Source organism: Heterocephalus glaber, unplaced genomic scaffold, assembly GCF_053883595.1.
Source record: "Heterocephalus glaber isolate CG9 unplaced genomic scaffold, H.glaber_assembly_v1.0 deba00001781, whole genome shotgun sequence".
Classification (NCBI taxonomy): domain Eukaryota; kingdom Metazoa; phylum Chordata; class Mammalia; order Rodentia; family Bathyergidae; genus Heterocephalus; species Heterocephalus glaber.
Genome location: NW_028258467.1, coordinates 4,614,699 through 4,642,146, shown reverse-complemented (window position 1 = coordinate 4,642,146; position 27,448 = coordinate 4,614,699). Strand labels below are relative to the sequence as shown.

The 27,448-nt window shown below is 48.0% G+C and overlaps 1 protein-coding gene across 5 annotated transcripts; it reads left to right on the top strand.

The window, feature by feature from the left end:
• The first annotated feature begins 440 nt into the window (after positions 1–440).
• Slx4 (SLX4 structure-specific endonuclease subunit) lies at positions 441–25,479 on the top strand. 5 transcript variants are annotated; one of them, XM_021244409.2, is made up of 16 exons: positions 441–518; positions 1,143–1,279; positions 2,710–3,463; positions 5,697–5,924; positions 8,369–8,558; positions 9,597–9,809; positions 11,811–12,019; positions 12,149–12,465; positions 13,409–13,649; positions 14,028–14,116; positions 15,741–15,887; positions 16,425–16,591; positions 17,022–19,255; positions 22,658–22,760; positions 23,419–23,817; positions 24,218–25,479. In XM_021244409.2, exons 3-16 carry the CDS (start codon positions 3,121–3,123, stop codon positions 24,567–24,569), a joined length of 5,232 nt encoding a protein of 1,743 aa, XP_021100068.2. In that variant the 5' UTR covers positions 441–518; positions 1,143–1,279; positions 2,710–3,120; the 3' UTR covers positions 24,570–25,479. The 5 variants fall into 5 exon arrangements, with proteins under 5 accessions (XP_021100068.2, XP_087059101.1, XP_087059102.1 ...); XM_087202975.1 differs by having other exon boundaries at positions 459–518; positions 896–1,279; XM_087202976.1 differs by having other exon boundaries at positions 471–1,075.
• Positions 25,480–27,448: the final 1,969 nt, after the last annotated feature.

The following is a 27,448-nucleotide window of genomic DNA, read 5'->3' as shown; positions in this document are numbered from 1 at the left end:
GAAAAACCTCCCTCAAATCTCAGCCATGGCGAACCTCTTCATCCTCGCTTGGCCCTCGCGCCCTTCAGTGAGGCTGAGTCCGCTTCCCGCCTGTACAGACGTGGTATAATTCCTCATCCGGCTATCAGAACCCGGACCTTGCTTCCCGCGGCCCTGAATCTGGTGCCTCACCCATCTCTCCACAGGTAGGTGTGCTCCGAGAGGGGCACCACCATAGAAACATTTCCTTAAAACTAACCACAGTGCCCAAACCCACCGACTCTTCTTCAACGCTTACTACGCTTCAGCCAGCAGCGACCACTCAGCCAGCCAGACGCCGCTTCTGCCCTAGTCCCGTGCAGTCCAGAAACACTCCGCGCCGCGCTTGCCACAGAGGAATGATGGGAAAACGACACTTCCCGCTCCCTGCGTGCGCGTCCGCTCTGCGCCTACCCACAATCCAGTCCTCGTGGGGGCGTCGGCGGCGCATGCGCAGGCGCGTATATCTCCGTTGAGAAGGTTCCGCTGTGTTGTGGGAGGTAGGAGGAGCCGGGGTTCTGGGCTGGCAATCCGCGCCCTGGAGGAGAATGGCCTGTCATCTTGTCCTGTTCTCGCTCTTCTAAGGGGCCAGAACCTTCCTCGCTTGTATCCCACGGTGGCCCCCTGGCCTTCCAGGCCCATAGTCGCGGCGGAGAAGGGCTGGCCTGGAGGGAGGTTGGGAGGGTGGAGCTGGATAACCCAGTGGTCCCACCCGGAGCCAGTTTGGCGATCGGGCTTCTCGTCTGGCGGCCGGGCAGCATCCCTGGCAGCTCTTCCCCAGGGAGGCCAGCCCTTTTCGTAGGTAGCCGGATTGGGAAAAGCGGGAGAGTCGCCCCGCCCTGATTCATTCATTCCCTCCGCGCCTGCTGGCGGCCAGCACCCGGATAGGTACGGTTGGTACGAACCTGAGGAGTCCTCTGCCCTCTGGAAGCTTGCAGCCTTGTAGGATCCGTTATAATGTCATTCAGCAAAATCGATTGAGTACCTACATGGATGAACTGTCTTGAGACTCAACACAGTGTGAAGTTTGCTCTGTCTACTCCCCACATCCAAGAGGGTAATTTTTAGTTTGCTTTAGCCTGGTGTCCAGGCCCTTGTGAATTCACCTCTTCCTTTCCCTACAGACCTTTTCTGTCCTACCAGTTTCTCTTCACTCCGATTATATCAAACTCTTCGGAGTGCATGAATTCAACGAATAGTTGTCGAGCACTTATTACAAGTCAGGTACGAGATCAGCTAAAGGGAATACAAAGCAAAATAGGTAAGTCTGTGTTTTCCTCAGTATTGAACTTAGCTGGGGACTGATAGTAAAAAAAGTATTCAGCTGATACTCCAGAATCACACTGCCTGTGTTTGATATCTGCCCGCTACTTCAAAAGCTGTGTGACATGAACCAGTGCAAAGAAAGAATGACAGAGCTGGGGATTTAGCTCAGTGGTTCTGCCGCCTGCCTCACAAGCAGAAGGACCCGAGCTCAATCCCCGGTACCAAAAAAAAAAAAAAAAAAGACAAAGAATGACAATAGACCGATGTGGTGGCATTGGCCTGTGATCCCAGGCTGAGGCAGAGGATTGCAAATTTGAGCTCAGCCTGGTCAACTTAGCCACCTGGAAAAACTCTATCTTAAAATAAAAAATAAAAAAGGGGCTGAGACTGTTGCTCAGCACTGGAAAAAAAAAAAAGGTGACAGTATATTCTGTTGTATAGATTTGTTGTAAGGATTAAGTGAGTTAAACTCTTGGAAAGCAATTGGAACAGTGGCACACAGTAAGCATTTAACAAATGTTATGTATTACCTATTATAATCTGATATATGCCGTTGTAAAAACCATGGGTGATGATAGAGAATGTGGGGGAGGTTATGGAGAGGACCCACTTGAAGGACTGAGAAGGCCTGTCTAAGGAGGTGACATGGAAGGTGAGATGAACCAGCCATGCAAAGTAGATTCTAGGGATATCTTCCCATTCTGGAAAACTAAATGATTAATCAGATTACTTGGACGATGAGACTGAATTACTGTATTTGAAGTAAAGAACGGCCATTAGGTCATTCAGTTTTGTTTTGTTTTGTTTTAGCTGCAGTTTTCATTTTTGAATCCCACTGAACTGAGTGCCAAAGTATATAATCATGTCCATAGGCCCAGCCTTTGCACATAGGCAGAGTTCCAGTCATCTGAATTTGGAGTGCTCTTGTGGGCTGAGAGGTTAGAGAAAAGTGGACTTTTCTGTTCTCCTGACTATTTAGAAGCCATGTACTTTTTTCTTTCTCTCATGTTACAACTTTTGCTAATAAATCCTTTATCAGGTGATAAAGCTGATAGCTAGGGGTCTTCAGTGTAGGGAAGTAGGTTCCCTAGACTTGGGAATATTCCTGTTTCTGTGGCAACTGCCATTCATGGGGTTTGTTCTTCAGATTTCAGTAAAAATAACACTCTCCCCAAAATGCACATATTTTTTCTGCCTGTGGAAGAATATACTCTAGAATATATTTCTAGATACCTGTCCTGTGTTATGTTGTGATGTTCTCAAGGACAAGCATGGTGTTAACCAGGCTGTACTGAGCATGTAACAGAGTACTTTCACTCTGAAGACTTCTCCCATACTCCACATGCTCTTGTACCTTCCTGGAAGAAAGGACATAAATTGGCAATGTCTGTCTAGTTACACTTAGATGTTTTTGGTTTTCCACAGATAAGAAATTAAATGAAACCATGTACTTTATCACTATGGAAATCCTGGAGAATCTGAGTACTGAATTCACACATAATCTATCTCTGAGACAGTTGTTGCACCACAAAACGTTTTCTGAGTTGTGAACTTTAAAAGAGAGAAAATTTAAACATGTTGTCTAACCACAGGCTCAATATGAAGAATGACATTTAAATCATTCTGAAGAGGAAAACAGTACTTTTTGTCAGTTGTGCAAATTCTCCACGTAGTAGCTTAGCAAGTAGTAGAGAAGAACCTTAGTGAGGCCAAGCAGTGAGTGAAGCTCGGCTAGGCAGGTGCACAGATTCATGTTCTCATTTTGAGAGCATGCCTCCAGATTGGGTCTCACTCCCCTGAAGACCACCAGCCTGAAAGCCTTAAAACTGCTCCGAGATGGATGAGTCAGATGATGATTTTAAAGAACTCTGTGCCAGCTTTTTCCAAAGGGTGAAAAAAACTGGAACCAAGGAAGTGTTGGGAGAAAGGAAGACACAAAAATCTTCAAACAGTGCTCAGATAAGAAGCATATCAAAAAAGACCAAACAGTCTGCCACCAGCAAAACCCTTCAAGGCACTTTGAAGAAACCTCAGTCATCCAGCCATAGGGCTAAAAAGCAAGGGGCACCCAAGTCTCAGGAAAGTGAACCTCTTCTCCCTGTGAGTGGAGAGGGAGGTGTGCTTGCTCCTGCTGTGAATCCGGCTGTGCTCCAGGATCAAGCACAGAGCATCCAGACAGGTAACCAGTCAAGAACCACTGCCAGGCCTTTCTAGGGAGGACATAGGAATGATTCATACTGTTTTAAACCAGGGGTCAGAAAACTTTCTTTGAAAGGCCAGATAGGGCCAGGGATTTAGCTCAGTGGTTCTGGCGCCTGCCTCCCAAGAGCAAGGTCCTGAGTTCGATCTCCGGTACCAAAAATAAATAAATACCAAATTTCACTTTAAAAATAAATAAATAAATAAAATTTAAAAGGCCAGATAGTAAATATTTTGGTTTTGCAGGCCATACAGTCTGTACTACAGCCTAAAGCTGGCACTCGTTATCTGTGAGTTCAGATCTGTAGATTAAACCAACCTCAGATAGATAAAAAAAAAACCAAAAAAAACCTCAGATAGAAAATATATGAGAAAGAAATTGTTTATATTGAACATGTACAGAAATTTTTCATGTCATCACCTTCTCTAAACAATATAGTGTGATAACTATGTAACATTTACATTGTATAGGTATTATAAGTAATATAGGCGTAACTGAAAATACAGGGGAGAATGTGCATAGGTTATATGCAAATAGTATGCTATTTTATATAAGGGACTCAACATCTGCAGATTTTGATATTCACAGGTGGCCCTGGAACCAATTCCCCAGGGATATAGGAGGACAACTGTACCCAGCTCTGCTGCTATAGTGTGTGCAGCTGCATAGGACAGTATGAAAATGAATAGGTGTGGCCTTGTGCCAGTAAAAATTTTATTTACAAAAAAAAAGATGCCAGCCCCAAGACCAATTTTCTGATTCTTGTTTTGAACAAGAATCATAAGAAATACAACTCCTGTATAGATTTTTCACATGATTATATTTGGAGCCCTCTGCTTTTTAGGAATTTACACAAACATGAAAATAATCCTTTTATTTCTTAAATTCATTCCAAAGTGGGTAAGTTGAATGGGCCAGCAAGTTTGGCTATTGAAGGCTGTAGGAGGGTGCAGTATGGGTTTAAGTCCCGAGACGTATTCAGGTCCTTCCTTTCACTCCCCAAAAGACTTTTTATTCTTTTTTGTTTGTTTACAGCAGCTTTTTGGGGGGGGGGGGGTACCAGGGATCGAACGCGGGTCCTTGCGCTTTCAGGGCAGGTGACAGAACCACTGAGCTAAATCCCCGGCCCTACAGCAGCTTTCTTGCCCTGCTGCCCTTGGTATACTGAGCCAGATGCTTCAGATACATTCCTCATGCAGAACTGAAAACTACCCTTGCCTATATAATGCACCACAAGCTCTTTGGGCTCCTGAGTTCTGTTTCTAAATTTTCCTCACCTTCACTTCCTGGTCTTAAATAATGTTTTGTTTTGTTTTGTTTTTCTAGTGTGGAAACAGCTCTCAAGAGTAGTGGGAAGTCTTAGCTTGCAGAGTCTTACAAAACTTCATTAATGTGCACAGGTGCTATTAATCCTTCATGCTCCCTTTGTGCATCTGATGAAAGCTCTGCATGATCCTCTAGAAAACGCTACACACATGCATACCTGCAAAAGTGACACACAACTTCAGGGGGTTTGTGGATCTGCACTGAAGGCCATCTCTGGACCCCAAATTAAAAGAGAACAGATCTTGAAAGAAACATTTGCCATTAAATTTTTTTTCAGTACTGGGGATTGAACCTCTGGGTATTAAACCCAGTGCCTTCACACTGACACTGAGATACACACACACACACGCACACACGCACACACGCACGCACATAGATATATAGATATAGATATATAGATATATAGATATATACACACACATCCCTGCCCCCTACCTCCTCCAGTCTCACTAAGTTGAACTTGTGATCCTCCTGCCTCAACTCCAAGAGTGTTGGGATTACAGGTTGTATGCCACCACTCAGACATTGTTTTAATATAATTGCTTGAGATGTAATTTGCAGTTCCCAAAATTTACCTCTTAAAGTTCACAGTTCATGGGTTTTTAATATATCCACAATTGTGCCAGCACCACTACTACTTAATTTTAGAACATTTTCATTACGTCAAAACCCCCAAGATCCCCAGCAGTCACTCCCCACTCCCTCCTGTTACTGATATTTATGTTTATACTGCTGTAAGCAGTAAGGTTGCTAACAAGCAGTCAGTCATACTCATACTTGCTAGTCAAACCTAAATTTGTTGGTAAACTTGGCTCTAGCCTGTATCTGGTTGGAAAGTCTTATTTCTCCAGGTGGAACATGCTGTGAATGTTTTCCTTCTTGCTAGAGAATGCTCCCAATGGTGACTCCCAGCGCTCTCGGTCCTATTTGACAACAGCAGCTGTGTCAAGTCCCTCCAAACCACGTACTGCAGAGCTGGTTCTTCAGCGGATGCAGCAGTTCAAGAGAGCAGACCCTGAGCGTTTGCGACATGCTTCAGAGGACTGCTTCCTGGAGGCCACACTGGAAGAAAATGTTCCACAGAGCCCTCAAGAGGAGATGGTGGCAGGAAATGGTATGAGGAACATGTTCAATCTTCCAGAAATACTGGAAGGAAAAGAGGCAGCAAGAAACCCATATTCATTTTGTTTCTACTATGAATGCGCCCTCTGCCAGGTGTCTTGTCTTTGCCACTTTACTTGGTCTGACTAGAGAATGAATGTCTCTTGGTCATTTCTTACTTGACTTCTTTGACTAGAGACTTCTTGCTTTTTTTTTTTATTCACAGCATTTTACTTACTATCCTCCTGCTTTAGTCTCCTAGGCTCCTGGATTATAGGCATGTACCTCCATGTCTGGCTCTCATTTTTATTTTGACTTTTTGTTATGAAATTTTTCCCTTACAGAGTTTTTTAAAATTATAGTGAACATAGCCAGATGTGATGGTACATGGCTGTAGTCCTAGCACTTGGGAGGCTGAGGCAGGAGGACGGCAACAAGTTCAAGGCCAGCCTGGGCTACACAGAGAATTCAAATCTAGCCTGAACTACATAGGGAGACCCTGTCTCAAAAGAAAAAAATAAAACAAAGGAAAACCTAAAAGCAACAAACAGATTACAGTGATCCTCTCTACTCGCCACCTAGATTTAACAATTAACATTTTGCCATTATATACACATACACATTTTTGTTTTGTTTTTCAGATCTTAATTGGCTGTATTTGCGATTCTCGAATTGGACATAATCTATACCAAAAATGATTCTAAATACTCCTGTCATATATTTTTTATGTCTCTATAAATATTCATGTTTTTCTTCTGTGTCATTGGAAAGTAAGGTATAGACATGACATTTGACACCTGGATAATCACAATACCATTATCATGCCTAATGCCATACTACTGCCTGGTATCCAGTTCAGATTCACATTTCCCCAGGGATCCAAGAATATCTTTCATAGATGGTTTTCTTTCTGCAATAAGGATTCAGTATAAATTCACACACTGTATATTGCTGTAGCTTAATCTCTTAAAGTTAGATTATAGAATAGTCCCCTTGGTTTGGTTTTGTTCTGTGTTGACATTAACTTTTAAAGAGTCTAGACTAGTTGCCTTATAAGATTTTGCACTTTCTGGATTTAGCTCATAACGTTATTTAACCCCTTCCTCTAATGTTTGTGTTTCCGGCACACTGTAAGTAAACCTGAGATCTGATTTAACCCCTCCCCTCAATTTTTGTATTTTGGGTACACTATAAGTAAACCAGAGTTCAGACTGGCTCCAGGTTATACAGTTTGGCAACCACATACCACAGGTGCTTTGTGGTTTGTCTCAGGTAATGTAGATGGCCCTATCTATCACCTGTGCAGTGTGGAGCCTCATTTCTGATAAATGTATACAAAAGAAAAAGCAGGAAGAAACCTTAGTGATGGACCTGTAGCTGATCAGTGTGGAGTCTCTTGGTATTGCATTTGCTTACTTCCCCTTGAGAACACTGAAGAGTCTCAGGCTGCCCCAAAGGTCCATAATGTGCAGTGATTTGACCTGCTGAGGATTGGTCTCCTCTCATGGCACAGATGGGGAGGCGCAGGAGTCACTCAACCAGTTCCTGGGCCTAGCACCTGCCCTACATTTGATTCAGTTTTTCTATGTATTTTCACATCATATCCAACAAATGCTTAAGAAGGAATAAAGCATTTCTTTGTTTACAAAAATAAAGGAGGGAGCACTGAACGTGTAGCTAAATGGTGGGGTGCATGCTTAGCATGTATGAGGCCCCGAGTTCAATCCACAGTACCACACATACACAGACACAAAATACGGAACCAGATGCTTCTGGCTTCAGTGACAGGAGCAATAGGCCATGCTATTCAAGAACTGAGGACCTGTGAAGTTCTGAGCATATCCTTTGTGAGTGCTGCAGGTTTGCCCCAGCAGTATTGGGTGGGCCATCTTGAGCCATCTCAAGACCAGAATCTGTCCATCCATTGGTCTGCTGCTAGGCAGGAGACTGGCTTTTAACCGCCAAAGGTCATTCACTCTATCCTGGCTCTTCTGTCATGGGCAGTAAAAGGTCAGCAGTGGGAAAGGCTGAACTTTGAGGAGAAAACCTAGATTCATTGGAATGGGAGCTGTGTGACCCTGCAGTGCCTGAGGCACAGGCTTTAGGGGACAGGGGAAAGATGAAAGGCAATTTCCTGGGGATCTCTATATTCAGAGTGGGGCTGGCTCACCAGCATTACCACACCTGGTGTCTGTTAGAGATGCAGAGGCCCAGGCTTTAACGAGATGCCTGGATTTTCACAAGCTCCCTAGATGCTCTGTGTGTATATTGAAGTTTGCTGAGAGCAGTTCCAAGAGTCCCAGGGGCCTGTCTCACTGGGCAGCATCCCAGGCCTACAGAGCAGTACTAGGTTCTGGTTTCTTGGTGCTCTTCCTGGCATCCATCCCCTGGGTGCCACAGACATGACAGAGGTCTGGGACCAGCTGGTCTTCACAGATCTTTGGTGCTTTTCCCCAGAGAATGGACTGGGGCCCCCTGCCACCGACAGTGATGCTGCAGTGGCCTTGGTCCTGCAACAAGAGTTTGGAAGGGAAGGTGCATCTGCCCATGATGATAACCTGGAGGAGAAGGGGTTGTTCTTCTGCCAGATGTGTCAGAAGAACCTCTCAGCTATGAACGTGACCCGGAGGGAGCAGCATGTGAACAGGTAGGAGCAGTACCGACCATCCCCTTTCCCATGGGAGTGACCTGTGGCTCTGGCAGGATTCCAGAGACATTCTATGTGATAATAGTACCTCAGTGTGACCAGCATACCCTTTTTGTTTGGTTGTTCTTGTTTTTGTTTTTGACACAGGGTCTCACTATGTAGCCCAGCCTAGCCTTAAACTCACTGTGTAGCCCAAGTTGCCCTCAAACTGGAGGCAATCCTCCTCTCTCAGCCTCCTGAGTGCTGGGATTACAGGCATGTGCCACCATGCCCGGCAAAGTACCCTTTTTACTAAACAATTTTATCAAGATAGAATTCACTACACAGTTCCACCATTTAAAGTGCACTGTCCCATGGCTTTTGATATTATATCTGTGCAGTTGTACAGCCATCACCACCATCAGTTTTGGTTTTGGACCATTTTCATCACCTCCAGGAAGAAACCCCAGGCAGTTACTCCCTTTTGCCCCTCCCTCATTTTCCTAATAATGACTAATCAACTTTCTGTCTCTATGGATTTCCTTATTGGACACTTCAAGTAAGTGGAATCATACAATACTTGGCCTTTTATGTCTGTTCACCTTCACTTAACATCTTGTTTTTAGAGTTCACCAATGTGGCCCATATCATTTTGTCACTTTTTACTGGTGAGTAATAAATAGCCCATTGTATGGAAAGACCACATATTTATCCTTTCATTCATAGGTGGACACTTGGATGTTTCCACCTTTGGCAAATGTTTTTGTCATAGTTGAACACCTGTTTTCAGTCCTTTAGGGCATATGTTTGAGAATAAAATTGCTGGCTTATAAGGTAACCATGTTTAATTTGTCCTTGCTTTCTTTAGCTGCCTTTGCTAACAGATACCTAAATTTAGTGTCTGGAGCCAACTGCTAGGAGACGTGCAGGCTGTATGAGAGGACTGGCTTTGGGGGAACATGTGTAGGCCATCACGTCCATGTTGATGTGGATCCAGCATTTGGTATGATCCACATCACTGGGGAGGGTGGTTCTCTTCTCTTTACTGTCTTCCTCCAGGTGCTTGGATGAGGCTGAAAAGGCACTAGGACCTTCCACACCTCAGATCCCTGAATGTCCAATTTGTGGCAAGCTGTTTGTCACCTCGAAGAGCCGAATCAGCCACCTGAAGCAGTGTGCAATGAGGATGAAAGTGGGCCCCCAGCTCCTATTGCAGGCTGTGCGGATGCAGACAGCTCCACCTGAGGCAAGCAGCAGCCCTGTGGCTCCCAGGTAAGGTAAAAGAAGAGAAGAAAATTTAAAAAACCAGAGAATGGTGTTTGTACTCAGTTTGACTTTTTACAAAGCTTTCTGTAGGGTTGAAGTACACTAGAGCCCTCTTGGATTCTGGAAGTGATACATTGAAGAGGAAATCAGGCAGTCTAGAAGGGATTCAGGAGGGCACAGATTTTGCATGCACACCGGGGCATCTGTGGAGAGAATCTGATTGGATAGTTTAGTTTCCTTGAGGTCTTTCCTGAGATCTTTCCAGTCCATGATCCTGCAGTGGCTCCTCTAAAGAGTCTTAACAATTTGGTCTTCACTTTAACTATTCTATGTCTTGATTGGTCAGCATGGCTTCAATCTTAACAATTTTCGTATTGTTAACGTCAGATTATTCAGCACAGTTCAAAGAATTGATGAGACAGAACCGTGGGACCTTTTTTTTTTTTTTTTTTTTTAATTTTCCTGAATTAGTGCTTACATGTTAAAATAGGAAGCCCCTCCAACAGCTGGGAAACAAGTCCTTGGCATGCAGACCACAGATACACAAGTGGCAGAAGGTCAGCTTTGCTCACACTGCCCCTGCCACTAGGGCTAACGAAGTTAATGGCAACTTCAAACAGAACAAAGTCAGTGTGGCCCCCCAACTTCTCTTGTTTTGGGACTTTTTCCCTTTGACAGCTGCCAAAAGGAAAGGGAAGGAAGGCCAAGTTTGGTGGCTGCCTTGTAATGTGGCCATTGCCTTGTACAGAGGCTATAGGCAGCAGGGCTGGGTCAGATCTGAGGTCCCAGGGGGCAGAGGGAATTCTCTTAGCCAGTAAATCTATCTGTATTTAGCACATCCACATTAGTGTCCTAGGACAGGAAGCCTTAAGGCCTTAGAATAGACATTATTTAAGCCATTGCTTACCTCTCAGACCAGATATGTCTGCTTTAAAATATCTCCAAGTATTGAAACTAGATGTGTATGAAGCCTTTTAGAAGGCTGATCAAATAGGAAGCTATAAGAACTAGACACCCTTAAGGGTCTTTGAACCTCCCCTCTGCTAAGGTCCGGCCTGGGTGTCTGGATCTCTGGGGTGGTCAGAATCCCCTCGCCCAAGTGCACATGCCAGTTTGCTCACCCGCTCACCCCTGCCCACTCACTCATGCTTTTCCTGGGCCCAGGCTCTACCTGCAGCCCAGGGGAGCAGCCCTAGCCTCACTGTACTCGTGGAGACATCTGCTTAACTGCTGGCAGCTCCTTTCTCTCTTGGTAGCTGTGGTTATCATACAGCTTCCTAGGAAGCTAGAGCTGTTAGGGCTTGCTTAGATCTTCCCAGGCCACATCTGAGAATCCCCAGCCATAGAAGCCAGAGGCATGACGAAGGCTGCAGGGCAGGAGGGGGTCCTACTCTCAGAGTTGCCACCTGCCTTACCCTCCTACTTCTTGCCCAACCAATGGGGTTTACACAGGCAGTGGCACTTCTGTCCAGCCCAAAACCCCTTGTGCTAATCTCTCCAGGGCAAGGGTGCTGCATGTTAGCTCCTGAGGGAGCTGCCTGTTGGAGGCTGAAGCTGGGAGGCCCTTGCTTCAGACCTTGGGTAGAGATGCCGCCCTGGGACCTCTGTAGGAGGTGGTCAGTGTAGCCAGGACTGCTTCAGGGACATCTGAAGTTTTAGTGGACAGAGCTTGGTGGGAAACCATGGAGCTGACTCAGAGCCATTGAGTATAGACTCCACCAGATGGTTCAGCCACATCTAGGTTAGCAGGTACCACTGACGGCTCTGTCTGTCTGCTAACAACCTGGCTATGCAGTGTCACAAAAATGGTCCAGATCCTCTCATGTTTGGAATTTCTGATTGCTTGGCCTGGATCGAACAAGCTCACGAGAAGTCAGCACAGTGAGAGCTGAAGCAGGGATGGCCCTGTGCAGGGAACACACTGCCCTTTCTGGTCACCCCACTTGAGGCAGAAGGCCTAGTCTGAGGAGAGGCCCTCTCTGACCTTTCTCTGTGGCTGCCCTTTAGCTTTAGCAACCTTGTTGGAGGTTGGAAACGGAAAGGAGCCACCACCAAGAAGGAGCCACAGAAGAGGCGGAAGGTTGATAAACCCGAGGTACCATCTGAGGACCTTCTGGTGGCCATCGCTCTGTCCCGATCTGAAATGGAGCAGGATCCAGCTGTGCCTGCACTCAGACTGGAAAGTGCTTTTTCTGAGAGGACGAGGCCAGGAGCAGGTATATGTTTTTGGGAGCAGAGGCGCTAGGGAGAGCTCACTACTCTGCTGCCAGCCAAAAGTTACCAGCAGCAGCTTCCAAATGAGTGGACAGATCCACTACTGACTATGTCCTTCTGTTTATCTCTAGAGAAGAAAAGTCGCAAGAGGAAACCCCTGGTGCCCCCACCGCAGTTGTTAGTCCAGGACTCCAACACCACAGATAGACAGATAGAGGATCGTGTGGCCCAGCTCCTTTCAGAGGAAATAGAATTGTCCAGTACACCACCACTTCCTGCCAGCAGGATTCTCAGGGAAAAACTGAAAGAAGCAGGTTGGTGTCTGCAGCTGCCTGAAGGAAAGGAGAACTTCCTGTGGGAGGGCAGTGCCCTGACCGGAACTTGGGCTATGGAGTGTTTCTACACAGAGACCCTGGTCCCTCCCATTGTGCTCCAGCAGCCCACCAAGGTGAGCCCTGCCCCTCCTGGTACACACATGGGTAGGCTTTGGGGAGAGATGGACAGTTCCAGAAAGCAGCCCTTGATACTGTCATTGAGGGGCAGAAAGTCTAAGAAGTAGATCCAGGAGGGAGCCAGAGGGGCCTCAGCTATAGCTCATTTCTCTTTGAAACAACCACATAGCAGTCCTGATAGCCAGGTGTAGTGACATGTGCCTGTAATCTCAGCATTCGGGAGGCTGAGGCAGGAGGATCACTGTGAGTTTGAGGACATCTTGAACTATGTAGCAAGACCCTGTCTCATAAAACAAACCAAAAATGGAAGTCCTGGTAAGAAGAAAGTTCCCAAAGTTTAGTATTTTCTTGGAGTTTGTTTAAAATTCATAGTCCAAGCTGGACATGATGGCACAGGCCTGTAATCCCAGCATACTGGGAGGATGAGGCAGGAGGATTGCAAGTTCAAGCCTGGCCTGGGCAACTTAGCAAGACTCTATCCCAAAAATAAAAATAAAATAAAATAATACAAAGTAAAAGAAAGTGTAGACTCCAGGCTCCACCCCTAAGATGGCTGTTATAATCTGTGTGCCAGGGCGCCTAAGAACCTCCATTCTAAATAGGTGCTCCAGACAGTCCTGCTGCAGCTGGTCCTGAGTTAGTACTTAACCTGCCTGTAACCATTTAGATGACACTAAGAGGACGGCAGGGCTGTGCCTTTCTGACTCTCTGATGAACCTTTGTAGACTGGGATGCCACAGGATGGCCTGGCCATGGCAGAAGCCTTTTGACGCCATGATGGGGAGAGCTTCCCAGGCTTGCTCCAGGCCATCCTTGGAGAAAATCCTTGTCCTGTGCTCTGTGGTTTTAAGTCTAGCTGTGCATGTGTGGGGTGGCTTCTATAGTGTGTATGTCAGTGACATGATCACACAGTCACTTTGGCTTTCCACCTTCTTGCAGGGTCTCACACAGGAGCCCAAGCTAACACTGGTGCTGCCTGTGCAGCCAGAGCCGGGTGTACAAAGGCCTCCTGCCCTCCACAGCAGCTTCCATGAAGGCTGCAGCCCCAGAGACCCATCACTGTCTGCCAGCCAGAGGGAGCGCCAGGCCCTGCAGGACCTCATGGACCTGGCAGAGGAAGGGCTGAGTGCCAACCCATGGCCTTGCAGTGGGGGCCTGGTCAGCTCTGGAGGGGCTCCAGGTGAGCCCCTGGGTGGGATGTTTGGGCCAGTCATCCAATCCAAGGTAGGGACAGTCTGTTAAGGCCGCTCAGACCTGAGGCTCCGAGGTATATTCTGTGGGAGAATGCAGACTCTGGTGCTTTCATTTTATTCTCAAAGGTAAAGTAATGTAGCCACTTATGACTGTCACAGTTTTCTCAAACTTTAACAGCCACCTGGGATAATTTTGTCTCTTTTATTGTCCTTTTTTACCTCCCTTTTGGGGAAGGTTGTAAAAATGTCTTGTGGGAGTCTGCTTTAAATGAAGTTGTCCCGAGATGCCACTGAGTCCAGCTCAGCCAGTTGGCAGCTGGCATTGCTGGGAGATGATACTTTTTTAATGTGCACACCTTTCTCAGGGTTGGATTTGGTGCCCAGCGGTGTTCCTCTGACCGGTTTTGCCCTGCCACCCGAGGAGAAGCCCCTTGAGAGAGATCACCACTCTTTGGTAAGGAGTGGGGATTCAGCACTGTGAGCGGAGAAGCAGCCTTGGCTGTTCCTATTTGTTTCCCTAGTCTCTGCTTCCCTGATGATTTTAATTCTTCCGGAAAGATACCAAGAAGAGGTATAGCTGGGTCAAATGAAACTTCTAGTTTTAGTTTTTTGAGGAATCTCCACACTGATTTCCACAGTGGTTGCACCAGTCTGCACTCCCACCAGCAGTGGAGGAGGGTTCCTTTTTCCCCACATCCCTGAAAGCATTTGTTATTGGTTGATTCCTTGATAGCAGTCATTCTTTCTGGAGTGAGATGGAATCTCAGCGTTGTTTTAACTTACATTTCACGAATCACCAGTAATGTTGAACATTTTTTAATATATTTATTTGCCATTTCTAATTCTTTATCTGAGAAGTGTCTTTATTTCAGATGCCCATTTTTGCATTGGGTCTTTAAATTTGGGGAGTCTGATTTTTAAAAATTCTAGATAATAGTCCTTTATCTGAATAGCTGGTAAAAAAAATTTTCCCACTCTGGGTTGTCTCTTCACTCTGTTGGTGGTTTCTCTTGCTGTGCAAAAGCTTTTTAATAAGATGAAGTCCCAGTTGTTGATTCTTTGTAGTATTTCCCATGCAGTCTGGGTTTTGTTCACGAAGTCTTTGCCTACTCCTACGTCCTCAAGTGTGTTACCTGTTCTCTCTTCCAGCAGATTTAGTGTTTCTGTTTTAATATTTAGATCTTTGATCCATTTCGATTTTAGGTTAGTGTGTGGTGAAAGATAATGAGTCTAGTTTCAATCTTTGGCATTGTGGAAAGCCAGTTTTTCCAGCACCATTTATTAAAGAGGTTATCTTTCTTCCAGTGAAGGTCCTGACAGTCCTTGAGTGGAGCCAGTTGAGCACCAACTGAGCCTCCTGTCATCTCTCTTGGGGCACTGCTGCAAAGGTTTCTGTACATTCTGTCTGAGGACACTGTGAATTACCCCAGCAACTGAACCCCGTGTCCACTTTGCCTCAGAGTCCCAGGAAAACACTGGTTTTCTGTGTGCTGCCTCTTTTAGGCATCTGCTCTGCTGGCTTTTCCATGGTTTCCTTCATGCATGAGGAGCTGACTGTGTCCCTTCTCTACAGGGTCCTGGGCTGGGCTGTAACTAACTGTCCAGTGTCCTATGTTGGTGATGAATAGCATTAGAAGTTAGGCCTTCATTAGAGGACCAGGATCAGTCCAGTACCTCATGACAACAACCAGCCTGGGGTCATCACGATGCATAGCTGGGGAGTGTCAAGTCCCTGAACAGCTGGGCTCAGGGCCCTGGTCCATCACATTGTGGGTATGGCAGTGCATGTACACACACCCAGTGCTCAGGAGCTGCGAAGATGCGGGGACACCCTGTCACATCCACTTGCTGGTCACTCCTACCTGAGGTCAGGGGTACACTGTAATAGAGGTCCAGAGAAAGAAGGTAGGATTTTGTTATTCTGGATCACTGAGGCCCTTAAGATAACCCAGAGGTGGAGAGGAGAGTGGGGTCCTGGCTTTTAGCTCACCCTATCACCCTTCAGTTGGGGACCTCACAGCCCAGTTAGAGAAGCAGTACTGGGGGGCTGATGGCTCTCTTCCTGTCCTACTGTGCAGCTCTCCCTCGGGTTGCTGGCTGCTGATTTTGGTGCCATGGTCAATAACCCACACCTGAGCGACGTTCAGTTCCAGACAGACAGCGGGGAAGTACTTTATGCCCACAAGTTTGTGCTTTATGCCCGATGTCCACTTCTCATTCAGTATGTGAGTACACAGCATGCCTCCTTCTCCATCCCTTCTGTCCCTCCCCGTCTCTCCCACCCTTGCTCCAGAGTGTGGTTCCCCCATTGCCAGCATCATTCTGCTTCTGTGGAGAAAAAGGAGAGGTGGGTTAGCTTCAAGTCTGAGAAATGTCTGGAGTTTTGGTTCCATTGAATGAAAACTTTCCCTCCTCCAATTGTTTCTACTTTCCTCTAATTACATCATTATAAAGGGTCACCATCGCTCTCTTCAAGGCTGATTTACTTGCTCAGTCTGCCAGAAAGTTCTAAAGTCTAACAAGGGGAAACTTACTAGCTCCCTGAAATTCTAATATCCACCCCTCAAGTGGTTTGGAAAACAAAGAAATCCTGTGGCAGAACCTGCGGAATTCTGGCCAAGAAAATGCACAACACTGGCCCAAACCTTTCTGGAGCATGGAACTCTGAGGCAGGAGACTCATGGATATCTCAATGGTCTGTTTGCTGCACTTTACAACCACTTGATCAATAAGCCTACTTCAATATTTTGTTTCATCCTCAGGTAAATAATGAAGGCTTCTCCGCTGTTGAAGATGGGGAAGAAACCCAGCGTGTACTACTAAGCAATGTGAGCACTGAGACCACCTGTGTGTTCCTGCGCTATCTCTACACAGCGGACACTGGTCTGCCGTCCCACCTGGCACCTGAGCTAGGCACCCTGGCCCAAAGGTTGGGATTGTTTTGCCCATGGACTCCCCAGCCTGTGAGAGATGGTTTCAGGGTCAGCAGGTTGATAGTTTGGGAGGGTTTTGCTGTAGGAGGGTCAGGGCTGAGGCCAGCAAGACCTTGAGTCCTGTTTATACCATTTAGTCCCAAGTTCATGATCAGTAGGGCCCCTCACCAGGACCTGGTAGCCGAAAGGCAATTGGAATGGATACTTGAAAGGCTGGACATTTTCAGGGTGGAGAAGCCTACCAGGCATGGGAAGAGGGTGGCCCACAGCCTTCCCATCCCACACACTGAGCTTTTTGATTGTCCCCATGAAAGTGGAACAGTCACACTGTTGTTCTTCCCCAGAAGATTCTGCTGTGGCCATCCACTCGGCTGCCTGCAGGCATCTCCAGGCAGAATGGTGATGACCCACAGTGTTCTGTTGCAGGTTTGGTGTGAGTGACCTTGTCCACCTGTGTGAACAAGTGCCTGCTGTGATGGACTTGGAGAGCGAACGACAGGAGGAGAAGGAAGATGAGAACTCCGAAAGCAGAATGGAGAATTTCCAACAACTCTTGAGGTCAGTGTGGACCGATGAAGAGGAGGAACCAGAGACTTTGTTGAAATATGACGAAGACAGAGAAAAAGTGAATGAAGCAGACATGGAAGAAATTTACGAATTTGCAGCTACTCAGCGAAAGCTGCTGCAAGGGGGAAGAGCACCACATACAGATGAGGAGCCTGACCAGCCAGGAGAAGACAGTCCAGTTGCCGGACCTCCCCTGGCAAATGTCCTGGGAAGCAAACAGTTGGAAAAGGGAGAACAACTGGAGTTGTTGAGGCCAGGAGAATATAAGACCCCAGTCAGTGGGGAAAATGCAAGGCACTCCCTCCTGCTGCCCCCACGTACAAGCTCAGACAGGGCAGCGGATGCAAAGACTCAGCAGCAGACAGCACCAAAGAAGGCACCTGGCCCTAGCTCTTGTTGCCTTTCTGAGGGCAGCGAGGCTGGAAGACAAGACGACTTCCTCATGCACTCATTTGAGGTCCCTGCTTATGAACAGGTGTTTTCGTCAGCGCAAGAATTCTCTGAACTTGCCCAGATAACAAGTGATCACCAGGAACAGAGTGGCATTGTCAGGGAGAAGGGAATGGAGATGGCCTGTGCCCCGACTCCACAGCCAGACCAGAGCTGTCTCCCATCATGGCTTCCTGGTGGCTGGAGTCCCAGCCGATCACGGCTTCACCTTCATCACGCAAGTGATTCATCCCCATCCACGACCCAGTCACACAATGAAGTTTCCATGGTATCCCCCCGCAGCTCACCATCTCCAGCTCTACCATCAAAGCAGGATAGTGGCATTCTCACAGTACTTAAGGAGCCAGGCGACTGGAAAGGCAGAGGGTGTCATTCCGTATTGGAACACAAAAATAAGGGTGTCCTGATTTCTCCGGAAAAGTCTCTACCCATTGACCTGACGCAGTCAATACCTGACCCCTTGAGTACCAGGTCCCAGGATCCTCCCTCCCACATGAGCAGAGAGAACGAGATCATCCTTTTACTGGATTCAGATGAAGATTTGGAGCTAGAACAGACCAAAACAAAGTTGGTTTCTAATGGTCCCTCAGAAGAAAGGAGTGTTCTAGACGTCAGCCATAAGTCCTCTGAACTATTTTCAGTCATTGATGTCGATGCAGATCAAGAGCATTCTCAGAGCCCCCCAAGGAGAGGGGGTGAGCTGCAGGTCAAGAGTGTGGAGGGACAGTTGGAGAATCAGGGTGTTGTGGCTGGCACATGGGCCTCCTGGTTAATCTGTGACCGTGAGAGCAGCCTCAATGAGGACAGTACCACAGATGCCTCCTGGCTGGTGCCCGCTACCCCAGTAGCCAGCAGGAGCCGTGACTGCTCATCACAGACCCAGATCACAAGCCTCAGGACCAGGCCTCCAGGAGATAAGATGGCTCGGCCCTCATCCAGGGCCACCCCAGAAAACACAGTGTTGGAGGCCACACAGAAGTTCTCAGTCATCACACCCCCAATGTCACCCATGCCTCCAGGAACTTCTTCGAGTGGAAGGCAGGTCCACAGGAGCCCTTCCCGTTCCCAATCCAGGCTCCTCAAGCTCTCTTCCCCAAGGGTCTCATGGCCCATGGCAGGAGGCCTCCCTGATTTCACTGGGCCAGTCCAGAAACTCTCACCAAATCAGGCAGAAGTGAGTGAAGTGGTGGAAGTTGGGGACAGTGAAGATGAGCCAGAGGTAGCTTCTCATCAAGTAAACAGAAGCCCCCTGCTGGATAGTGACCCCCCAATCCCTGTGGATGACTGTTGGAATGTTGAGCCCCTCTCGCCAATACCAATTGACCACCTGAACCTCGAGCGCACTGGCCCCCTGAACACCAGCAGTCCCAGCAGTCAGGCCCAGGAGCCTGTGGACAGTGGTGACTGTCTCTCCCCTGGACTCCTGGGCAGCACCCCCATCCGAGCAAGTGGCATGGCCCGAAGAGCATCTCTAGAGCAGTCCTCAGGGGCCGGCTCCCCAGCAGCCAGCAGGCTGAGCTTTCTGAATCCAGCCTTATGGGACGACTGGAACGGGGAAGGGCAGAAGTCCCCAGAGGCTCCTCCTGCAGCCCAGACCCTGCATTCCTTCCGAGCTCAGAAATCAGAAGGGCCAGAGATACCAAGTAAGTGGCCATTAGGGTCAGAAGGGGTCTTGTCTACATCCGACAGGGCATGGAGAGCCTGGTGATATGAAGGGCTGGCTCACCTGGCCAGACTCTGCCATTACCTTGCAGACCCCTTTCCTCATGGAGGGAGGGAGACCACCTGGCATCAAGCATATGCCAGTCACTCTGTAAGTGCTTCCCCCACTGGCTGCATCCTAACCAGTACTCCCCTGGGCACTTGATAAAAGTACATATTGGTGGCCCCCCTACCAAACTCTGGGCTACCACCTCCTGAGGTGGCAAATCTAAGCAGTAAGTGTCTCATTTGCACCTTAAGATGGAGGCAAGTGTGGTTCCTCAAAAAGTTAAAACATCAGGGCTAGGGGTGTGGCCCAGTAGTAAAGTACTTGCCTAGTGTACTTGAGATCCTGGGTTCCATCCCCAACACCACAAAAAAAGTTGAACGTAGAATTGCCATAGGACCCAGCAACTCCATGCTCACATATCCAAAAAAATTGAAAACGGACCAAAACAGATCCTTAATGGTGCATGTTCATAGCAGCACTAGTCACAATAGCTGGAAGGTGGAAGCAGCCCAGGTGTCTTGTCAGCAGATGGGTCAACAGAATGTGGTCTATCCATGTGGGGAATAGTATTTGGCCATGGAAGGAATGAAATACTGAGACCTGCTACAACATGGGTGACCCTTGAAAACACTGTGCTAGGAATAAGCCAGACAAAAGGTCACCTATTACATGATTTAGTTTCTATGAAATACTGAATCCAGAGTGATGGAACAGAGGCTTAGGAGTTGCCTGGGGCTGAGGGGAGGGGATGGGAGTGACTGCTTATGGGGTGCAGGTCTCCTTTGGGGTGATAGAAATGTTCTGGAACCATGGTGGACCCTGCCTGTAATCCTAGCACTTTGGAGGCTGAGGCAGGAGGATTACTGTGAGTTCAAAGCCACCCTGAGCTACAAAGCAAGACCCTGTCTCAAAAAGGGGGGGGGGGACTTAGCTCAGTGGCACCAAGCCTGCCTCAAAATCGCAAGGTCCTGAGTTCGATCCCTGGTACCAAAAACAAAACAAAACAAAAACAACAAAAAAGTTCTGGAACCAGTTAGAGGTGGTGGTTGACCAACATTGTGACACATTTTCTGTGAATTTCACCTAACAAAAAGCAAAACAGACTGTGGTGTAGCTCAGTGGTGGAACATGTGCTTAGCATGCGCTGAGTTTGATCCTTAGCACCAAAACAAGAACCCTCACAAATGGAGAAAGTGGGAGGCTGTGGGCCCTTGTCCTTCCTCATCCCCTGGGGGAAAGAATGCCACTTCCAGCTTATTTCAGGAAGCCTGGCTCACTCAAAACCACTCTCATGGGCCATGCCCTTTCAGGGAGGAGGAGCAGGGCCAGCTGCCCCCCATGATGAAGACAGAAAGCAGCACTGAGGGTGAGAGTGACTAAAACCTGGTGCTTCCTGACCTCTTGAAATCTTATTATTTTTTTGTTTGTTTTTTGTTTTTTTGGTACCGGGGATCAAACTCAGGTCCTTGCACTTGTGCAGCAGGCAGCGAAACCACTGAGCTAAATCCCCAGCCCTAGAAATCTTAGATGAATTAGGCCACTGACAGCACTCAGCCTTCAGGGGCTTCAGAGTCACCCAGAGAGTTTCTTAAAACATGTGCTTGGGGCCGGGGATTTAGCTCAGTGGTTTGGCTGCCTGCTGTGCAAGCGCAAGGACCTGAGTTCAATCCCCGGTACCAAAAAAAAACATGTGCCCGCCCTGCCCCACATGAGAGGTTCTGCTTCAGGGGCCCCATGTGACCCAGAATTTGCATTTCTTACCAGTTCCCAGGCAGGGCTATAAAAACTGCTGCAGAAGACTTTAGACTGGGGCACCTTGGTCTGAATCTCAGGTGGCCTTTAAGATGGACTCTGAAACAGGAGACAGAGCTTAGATTTCATTGAGGTCTCAGAGGGATCCATGGTCATAAAACAAAAGTCTGTGCTCCTCATTTGTCCCATTTGTCTTTAAAAGACTGATTTTAGTCTGGTGTGGCAGTACACACCTGTAATCTCAGTACTCTGAGCAGCTGAGGCAGGAGTACCACAAGTTCAAGCCCAGCCTGAGCAACTTAACAACTTAGTAAGACCCTGTCTCAGACGATTAAAAAAAAGGGAGGGGGGCTGGGGATATAGATCAGTAGATCAGACTGAACCCTGGGTTCAATCCCCGGTACCAGAAAAAAAAGACTTGATTTTTTTTTAAAGTAACAGCTTTATTGAGATATAATTCATATGTCATAACTGTCCTTTTAAAAGTATGCAATTGAATGGTTAGTATATTTACACTGCTGTACATCTGTCATCATTGTCTAATTCCAGATGTTTTTATCACCTGAAACAAAATCCCATACCCATTAGCAGTCACCAGCCCCTGGCATCTGTTCATCTACTTTTTGTCCTTGTGGATTTGCCTATTCTGAACATTTCACAAAAATGGGATCATATAATACGTGCTTTTTTGGGCCTGGCTTCTTTCCTCAGTATCAGGTTTTCAGGGTTTACCCATGTTGGAGTATGAGTCTGTGCTTCATTCCTTTTTGTGTTTGGACACTGTCCTGATGATACACAGCGTACAGCACTTTACTTACCCATTCATCCATCAGTGAACATTTGAGTTGTTTCCACTTTTTGGTTATGAATAATGCTGCTTGTGAACATTCACATAAAAGTTTTTGTATGGACATAAATTTTCACTTTTCTTGTGTATAAACTTAGAAGTAGTATTGCAGGTGATATGGTAACTTGGTTAGCCTTTTGAGGAACTGCCAGCCTGTTTTCCAAAGTTGCATCCTGCCAGCAGTGTGAGGATCCCCCCATCCTCGCCAACACTTCCTATTTTCATCCTAGTGGAGGTGAAGTGGCTGAGATTTTTATTTGCATATCTTTGATGGCTCATGATGCTGAGCATCTTTTCATGTGCTTATGGGCCATCTGAGTGTCTTCGAAGAAACCTGATAGATTCTTTCCCATTTTTACATGGGTTATCTTTTTACTGTTGAATTATGAAGTAGAGATGTCTAAGCCTCCTAGAAGGGGTCAGTGTTTCCCATTGTCTGACACTGTCACTGTGTATCAAGACATTTTGACATGTATTTATGTTTAGTCCTGTGCTGGGCAGTTGGGTTGAGCAGTCCCAAGAACCATTCACCCAGCATTAGTGTTGTGCAAGGCACAGTCTTTGGTATATGCCCTGTGTACTTTCCAACAGAAGACACAACTCCAAACTATGAAGGGGGCATCACTGCTCTTGTCAGGCAGAGCTGTATTTTTCTTGGTGACACATCCAGGACCAGAAGTAGTAGCATATCCACCTCTCTCATGATGATCTATGTACTTCCTCTGTTTTACCCAGAAGGTGCTAATCGGAAGAAAAATTTGCCCCCCAAAGTGCCCATATCTCCAATGCCAAGGTATTCCATCATGGAGACTCCAGTGCTAAAGAAAGAACTGGACAGGTTGGTGCTATTTTTCTAGGCTTGCTCATAAATGGTCTTTTCCTTCCTTTGCATAACCAGGCTCAGCAAGTCTGGGCACCGAAGGATCCAGCATGTGGCCCTTCAGGTCTGGTGGCTGCAGGGTGCTGGCTGGGGAGGAAAGTCCTGCAGTCTGCTCTCCAGGGTGTGTGTGGCTGCTGGGTAGTGGGGTGAACTCCTGGCTTCTCCACATACTGTTCCCACATTCCTGAGGCTCATTAGAAGTCAACAAATGAGCCTTTTCGGGGTTATGCATTGGGTGATAAGTTTCCATACCCCTGTTGTTGGAAGTGGGACCCCATCCATACAGTCTGAGTAAGGAGACCTCATTTTTAAAAGAATGTAAAAGCTATCACATCCTAATGAATACTGCCGTTCAGCTTGGGTACCTGGGGAAGTTACTGCTCCCACCATCTTACAAAACACTGGGAACATCTCTTTTGGAATATTCTTTTGTATAAGCTTAAGTGGCACATAGGACAGATACTAACCTCTGAGTGCTCATAAAAGTTGAACATCTATGGTTTGGATCCCACAAAGCCATTCCTTACATCTCTTGGTCCTCAATAACGTGGAAACAGCACAGAGTATGTAGATGGGTCACACTGATGGACCCACATTTCATCTGTGTCCCTGGCAGGTTTGGAGTCCGTCCTCTGCCCAAACGCCAGATGGTTCTGAAACTGAAGGAGATTTTCCATTACACTCACCAGACCCTGGAGTCAGACTCTGAGGAGGAGATTCAGTCCTCACAGGGGCCGCCGGAGATGCCTTGCAACCAGACCCTCCCCACTGAGGCCTATAACCCTTCCAGGGTGGGAGACTGCATCCCGCTTGAAGCCACTGAGAGCTGCAAGACCCAACAATACAAGGAACCTCAACATCAGCAGAAGCAGCCCAGCCAAAACATCCCACACCAGAGCAGGCCACAAGCTGAGAAGCCACCTCCAGGCCCTGATGTTGACACTCAGCTCTCAGCCTCCCAGAAATCTATGGCCACCTCTGTGGACAGCAGTGACAGCTCCTTTAGCTCACAAAGGTAACCAGATGGAAGCAGTGGCATCAGTGGCATTGTGTGACCTCTGACCAGTGGGTCTGAGAATGTGCATCAGGGAGGCTTAATGACCAATGTTTTGAAGCCCACTCCTGGGCTCAAACTGCAGGAAGCCCACTCAGTTTAAAAGGCCGTTCCCTGAGCCCCCAGCAGGCCTTCAGAATCTGTCTTCCTTCCTCCCATGCCTATACTTTCTGGCTAAGGGGAACCCTGTCCAGGCTGGCCCAGCTACAGAGTGGGGCACCGTCAGGAGCATCCTGCCTCCCTGGGTGGTTGGCCCTGCTATATACCAGGCCCTGCAGAGCCATGAGTCACTCCTTTCCTCCAAGGGCCTGCTGGTCTTGGGCTGGAGAGAAAAGGTGTCACAAATGTCTGTTCTTTTCAGTTCCTCTTGTGAGTTTGGAGCCACCTTGCAGTCTGCACTTGAAGATGAGGAGGATGAGGGTGCAGGGGTCAGTGCATCCCAGGCAGCCAGCCAGGCACCAGACATGGAGGAAGCTGTGAGACGTTACATCCGCTCCAAGCCAGAGCTGTTCTACAAGGTCCTCATGTACCAGCCGCTTGAGCTGGCTGAACTGCAGGCTGAGCTGAAGCAAAATGGCATTCGTGTGCCCATGGGCAAGCTGCTGGACACCCTGGATGCCCTCTGCATCACTTTCACCACTGCCACAGCCCGGAAGGAGAAGCTCAAGCAGAAGGGACAGCAGAGGGGCAGGAAGAAAGGAGAGCGGGATTGACAGCCCTGCCCCTCCAGCAGCCTGTGGGTATCTACATCCAGCACCCCTTACCCCACTGGCCATATGCAGGGAGGCCTGGCACCCAGCACAAGACAGCCTTCCACAGGCATTCTGGGGCCTCAGGACAATGATGGCCCCAACCCCCTCCCTCCTCTGGCCACCTTCTGGTGTGGCAACTGAAGCATATCACCCACTGTATGTATAGCATTTCCCTCCCCTCTGTTAGTGCCACAGACTCTCCTAGCAGGGCCCTATCCATGAGTTCCTGAGGGGCACGGGGCCACCAGCTAGCCAGCACAAGGCTGGATTCTGCCCCATCTGCCACTGTCTCTCCATTAGGCCCAGGTACAGTTGCCCTATGAGTGTGTTCTGAGATGAACGTCAGGTCCATCTTACCCCAGCCAGGCACCCTTCCTTCTCAGCACACAGACCAGCCTCAGCCACTACTAGCAGACCAGGTGACCACAGTCTTCCGTACTGCCACACTCCAGGTGCAGCTCCTGGCTCAACTATCCTGGCTAGACATTTGTCATCGTCACCAGCCATCTCTAAATAGGACAGTGCAGAAAGCCCCAGCACAACTCTGCGGCCACCAGAACAAGCATGTGTTTTGTTACCAGGTCCCATCCTTCGTTGAAGCCCTCTCCAGCACTGTGGTGCACACAGTGGGCCTCCATATCCTGTGAATGACTTTGTCTGTCTTAAATACAGCACAGTTGTTTTTATATGATGTGCAATAAAAACAGAAAAGGCTTTGTAAAAACCTAGATGCTATACTCCAGACAAGCCACAAGGATAGGCAGGAGCCTGAGACTCCACTGCCTGCACAATGTCCCCAGCCTTCTTTGTGCCTGTCTTTATCTCCCTACTTCCTTTTGGTTCCTAGATAAAAGATGCAGGTGTTGATATATTTTCACATCCATGCATCTGTTCTGCCTTCACCCACGCTGGGGCCCTCACAGCATAGCACCAGCACCTGCTGCTCACAGTGAGGCCTGGTCCACAGCCCCAACTTTGCTAAGGGCTGTTACAATCCATGATGGGCCTCAGCTGGGCCCACTGTCAACCTGTCTGTTTACAGGGTGAGGGCAAAGTGCTGCCCTTGCCATGAGCAGCACGTATGGAGAGATCATTCACAAGCTGCCTTGGGGCTTCCTGTCCATCTAGTAGAGGAGACAGATACTGGCCTGTTTCTTGCCTCACCTAGGAGTTGGGGCTTAGTGGCTGAAGAGTGGCAATGTGGACAGCTTCCTGGAAGAGAGATTTGTGACCTGGGTCTTCAGGGTGAACAGCACGGAAGGAGGTGAAAGTGGACCTTCTTGAATTTGTAGTGTTTGTGTTGGTCTTAACCAGATAGAAAAGACCCAGTCCTGGCTCATGTTGCCTAGCAAAGCAGATTAGACACAAGCCAAGAATTTGCAATCAGCTTTGAGCCGAAAATGGATTTAGGCTTGTTTTAAAAGGTATAGCCAGGTATGGTGGTGCACACCTGTAATCCCAGCACTTTGGGAGCCTGCGGCAGGGGGATTGCTAGTTTGAGTCCAGTCTGGGCAGTTTAGTGAGACCTTGTCTCCAAATAACAAAAAGGCTGGGGATGTAGCTCATTGTGGAAGTTGTGGGTTCAATCCCCAGTACTGCAAAAAAAACAACACACTTTTCTTCTAGGAAAGGGTTGATCCTACTCCCTAGAATACATTGCTGAGGGACACAAGACAAAGTCATCAAGACAGGAGTCTCGGAATCTCAGATCAGCTCTGCAGGATATGTGGCCTGGATGTGTATGTTGTGTGCCCTGGGGTAGGAGTGGCGGGGTCGCGATCCTTGAAAGGGGTCAGTGACCCAGAAGTTATCAACCTCAGGCTGTCCACATCAGGGGAAAGGGGTTAGAATAGTTGAGCCAGATTAAGAGCTTTTGAAGTGCCAAAAACAGGAGACAAGGGCCTGGTGGCTAAATCTGTGCCTTGTCCTGACCTTACTGAACTGGGTCTGCTCAGCTCCCTGGGGCTTCCTGGGGCCAACAGGAATGAACATGTGCTGTGCCCAGCAAGGGACAGAGCTCTGGACCCAGAACCTGTGTGTGAAGCAATATTTCATTGTCCTCAAATAATGAGCGAAGCAGCTGCTGTTTCCAGAGGGGAAAAGAAGTTAAAATGAGCCATTGCAGTAAAGGAACAGCCATTATCAGAGATGTGGCCCTCTCCAAGCCAAAAGCTTCACCCCTTTCACAAAAATTACATGGAACTCGGAGATGCAGTATTAGGTTCAGGCACTTGCTTGAAAAGGAAAATGACACGGCACAGCTGGTTTTCCTGTGGGCAAAGGGCCCACCCCTTGGGCAAGGCAGCAGGGTGCTCTCTTCCAGAAGCTTCCTGCCTTCGAAGGGGAATCACACAAGAAGAAAGCCCTGAGTCTGCAGCAGAATGCTCACTGGGTCCAACCATATCACCTGCACTTTGTTGCATGTGACTAGACTTCCAGGCTTGCCTACTTCCTGTGGCAACAGCCCCAGCCATGGCCCGGGCTCACCCGGGCAAGGAGCTGCTGGACTGGGCAAGGGCTCGCCGAGAAGGAAGGGGAGCTTGGCGCTCCAGCAAGAAGCCTTATGCTGTTGAGTCGTCAGGAGGGGCTGAGGCCACTACTTGGCCTGCTGAGCCCACTCTGGGTGGATGGAAGTCCAGAGCAAAAGCACTAGAGCCCCCTCCCCACCCACACCACCAACCTGCCAGGAGCCAGGAAACCCTATGTGGGAGGGCAGATATTCCTGGGAAGGTGGGAGGGGGTACCAGGATGGTCCCCAGGATCCCTGCAGAGAAGGCTTTTCATTCTCCTGCTCAGTATCCATCCACAGGGACCCTGACGGAGGTAGAGTGAGCCTCTCT

What these genes read in the sequence shown, in the direction of transcription:
- Slx4 (XM_021244409.2), top strand. Translation starts at nt 3,121, where the DNA reads ATGGATGAGTCAGATGATGATTTTAAAGAACTCTGTGCCAGCTTTTTC. An exon ending in GTCCACTTCTCATTCAGTAT is followed by an intron (nt 15,888 to 16,424) that starts GTGAGTACACAG and finishes TTTCATCCTCAG; the next exon opens with GTAAATAATGAAGGCTTCTC. An exon ending in AGAAGGGCCAGAGATACCAA is followed by an intron (nt 19,256 to 22,657) that starts GTAAGTGGCCAT and finishes TGTTTTACCCAG; the next exon opens with AAGGTGCTAATCGGAAGAAA.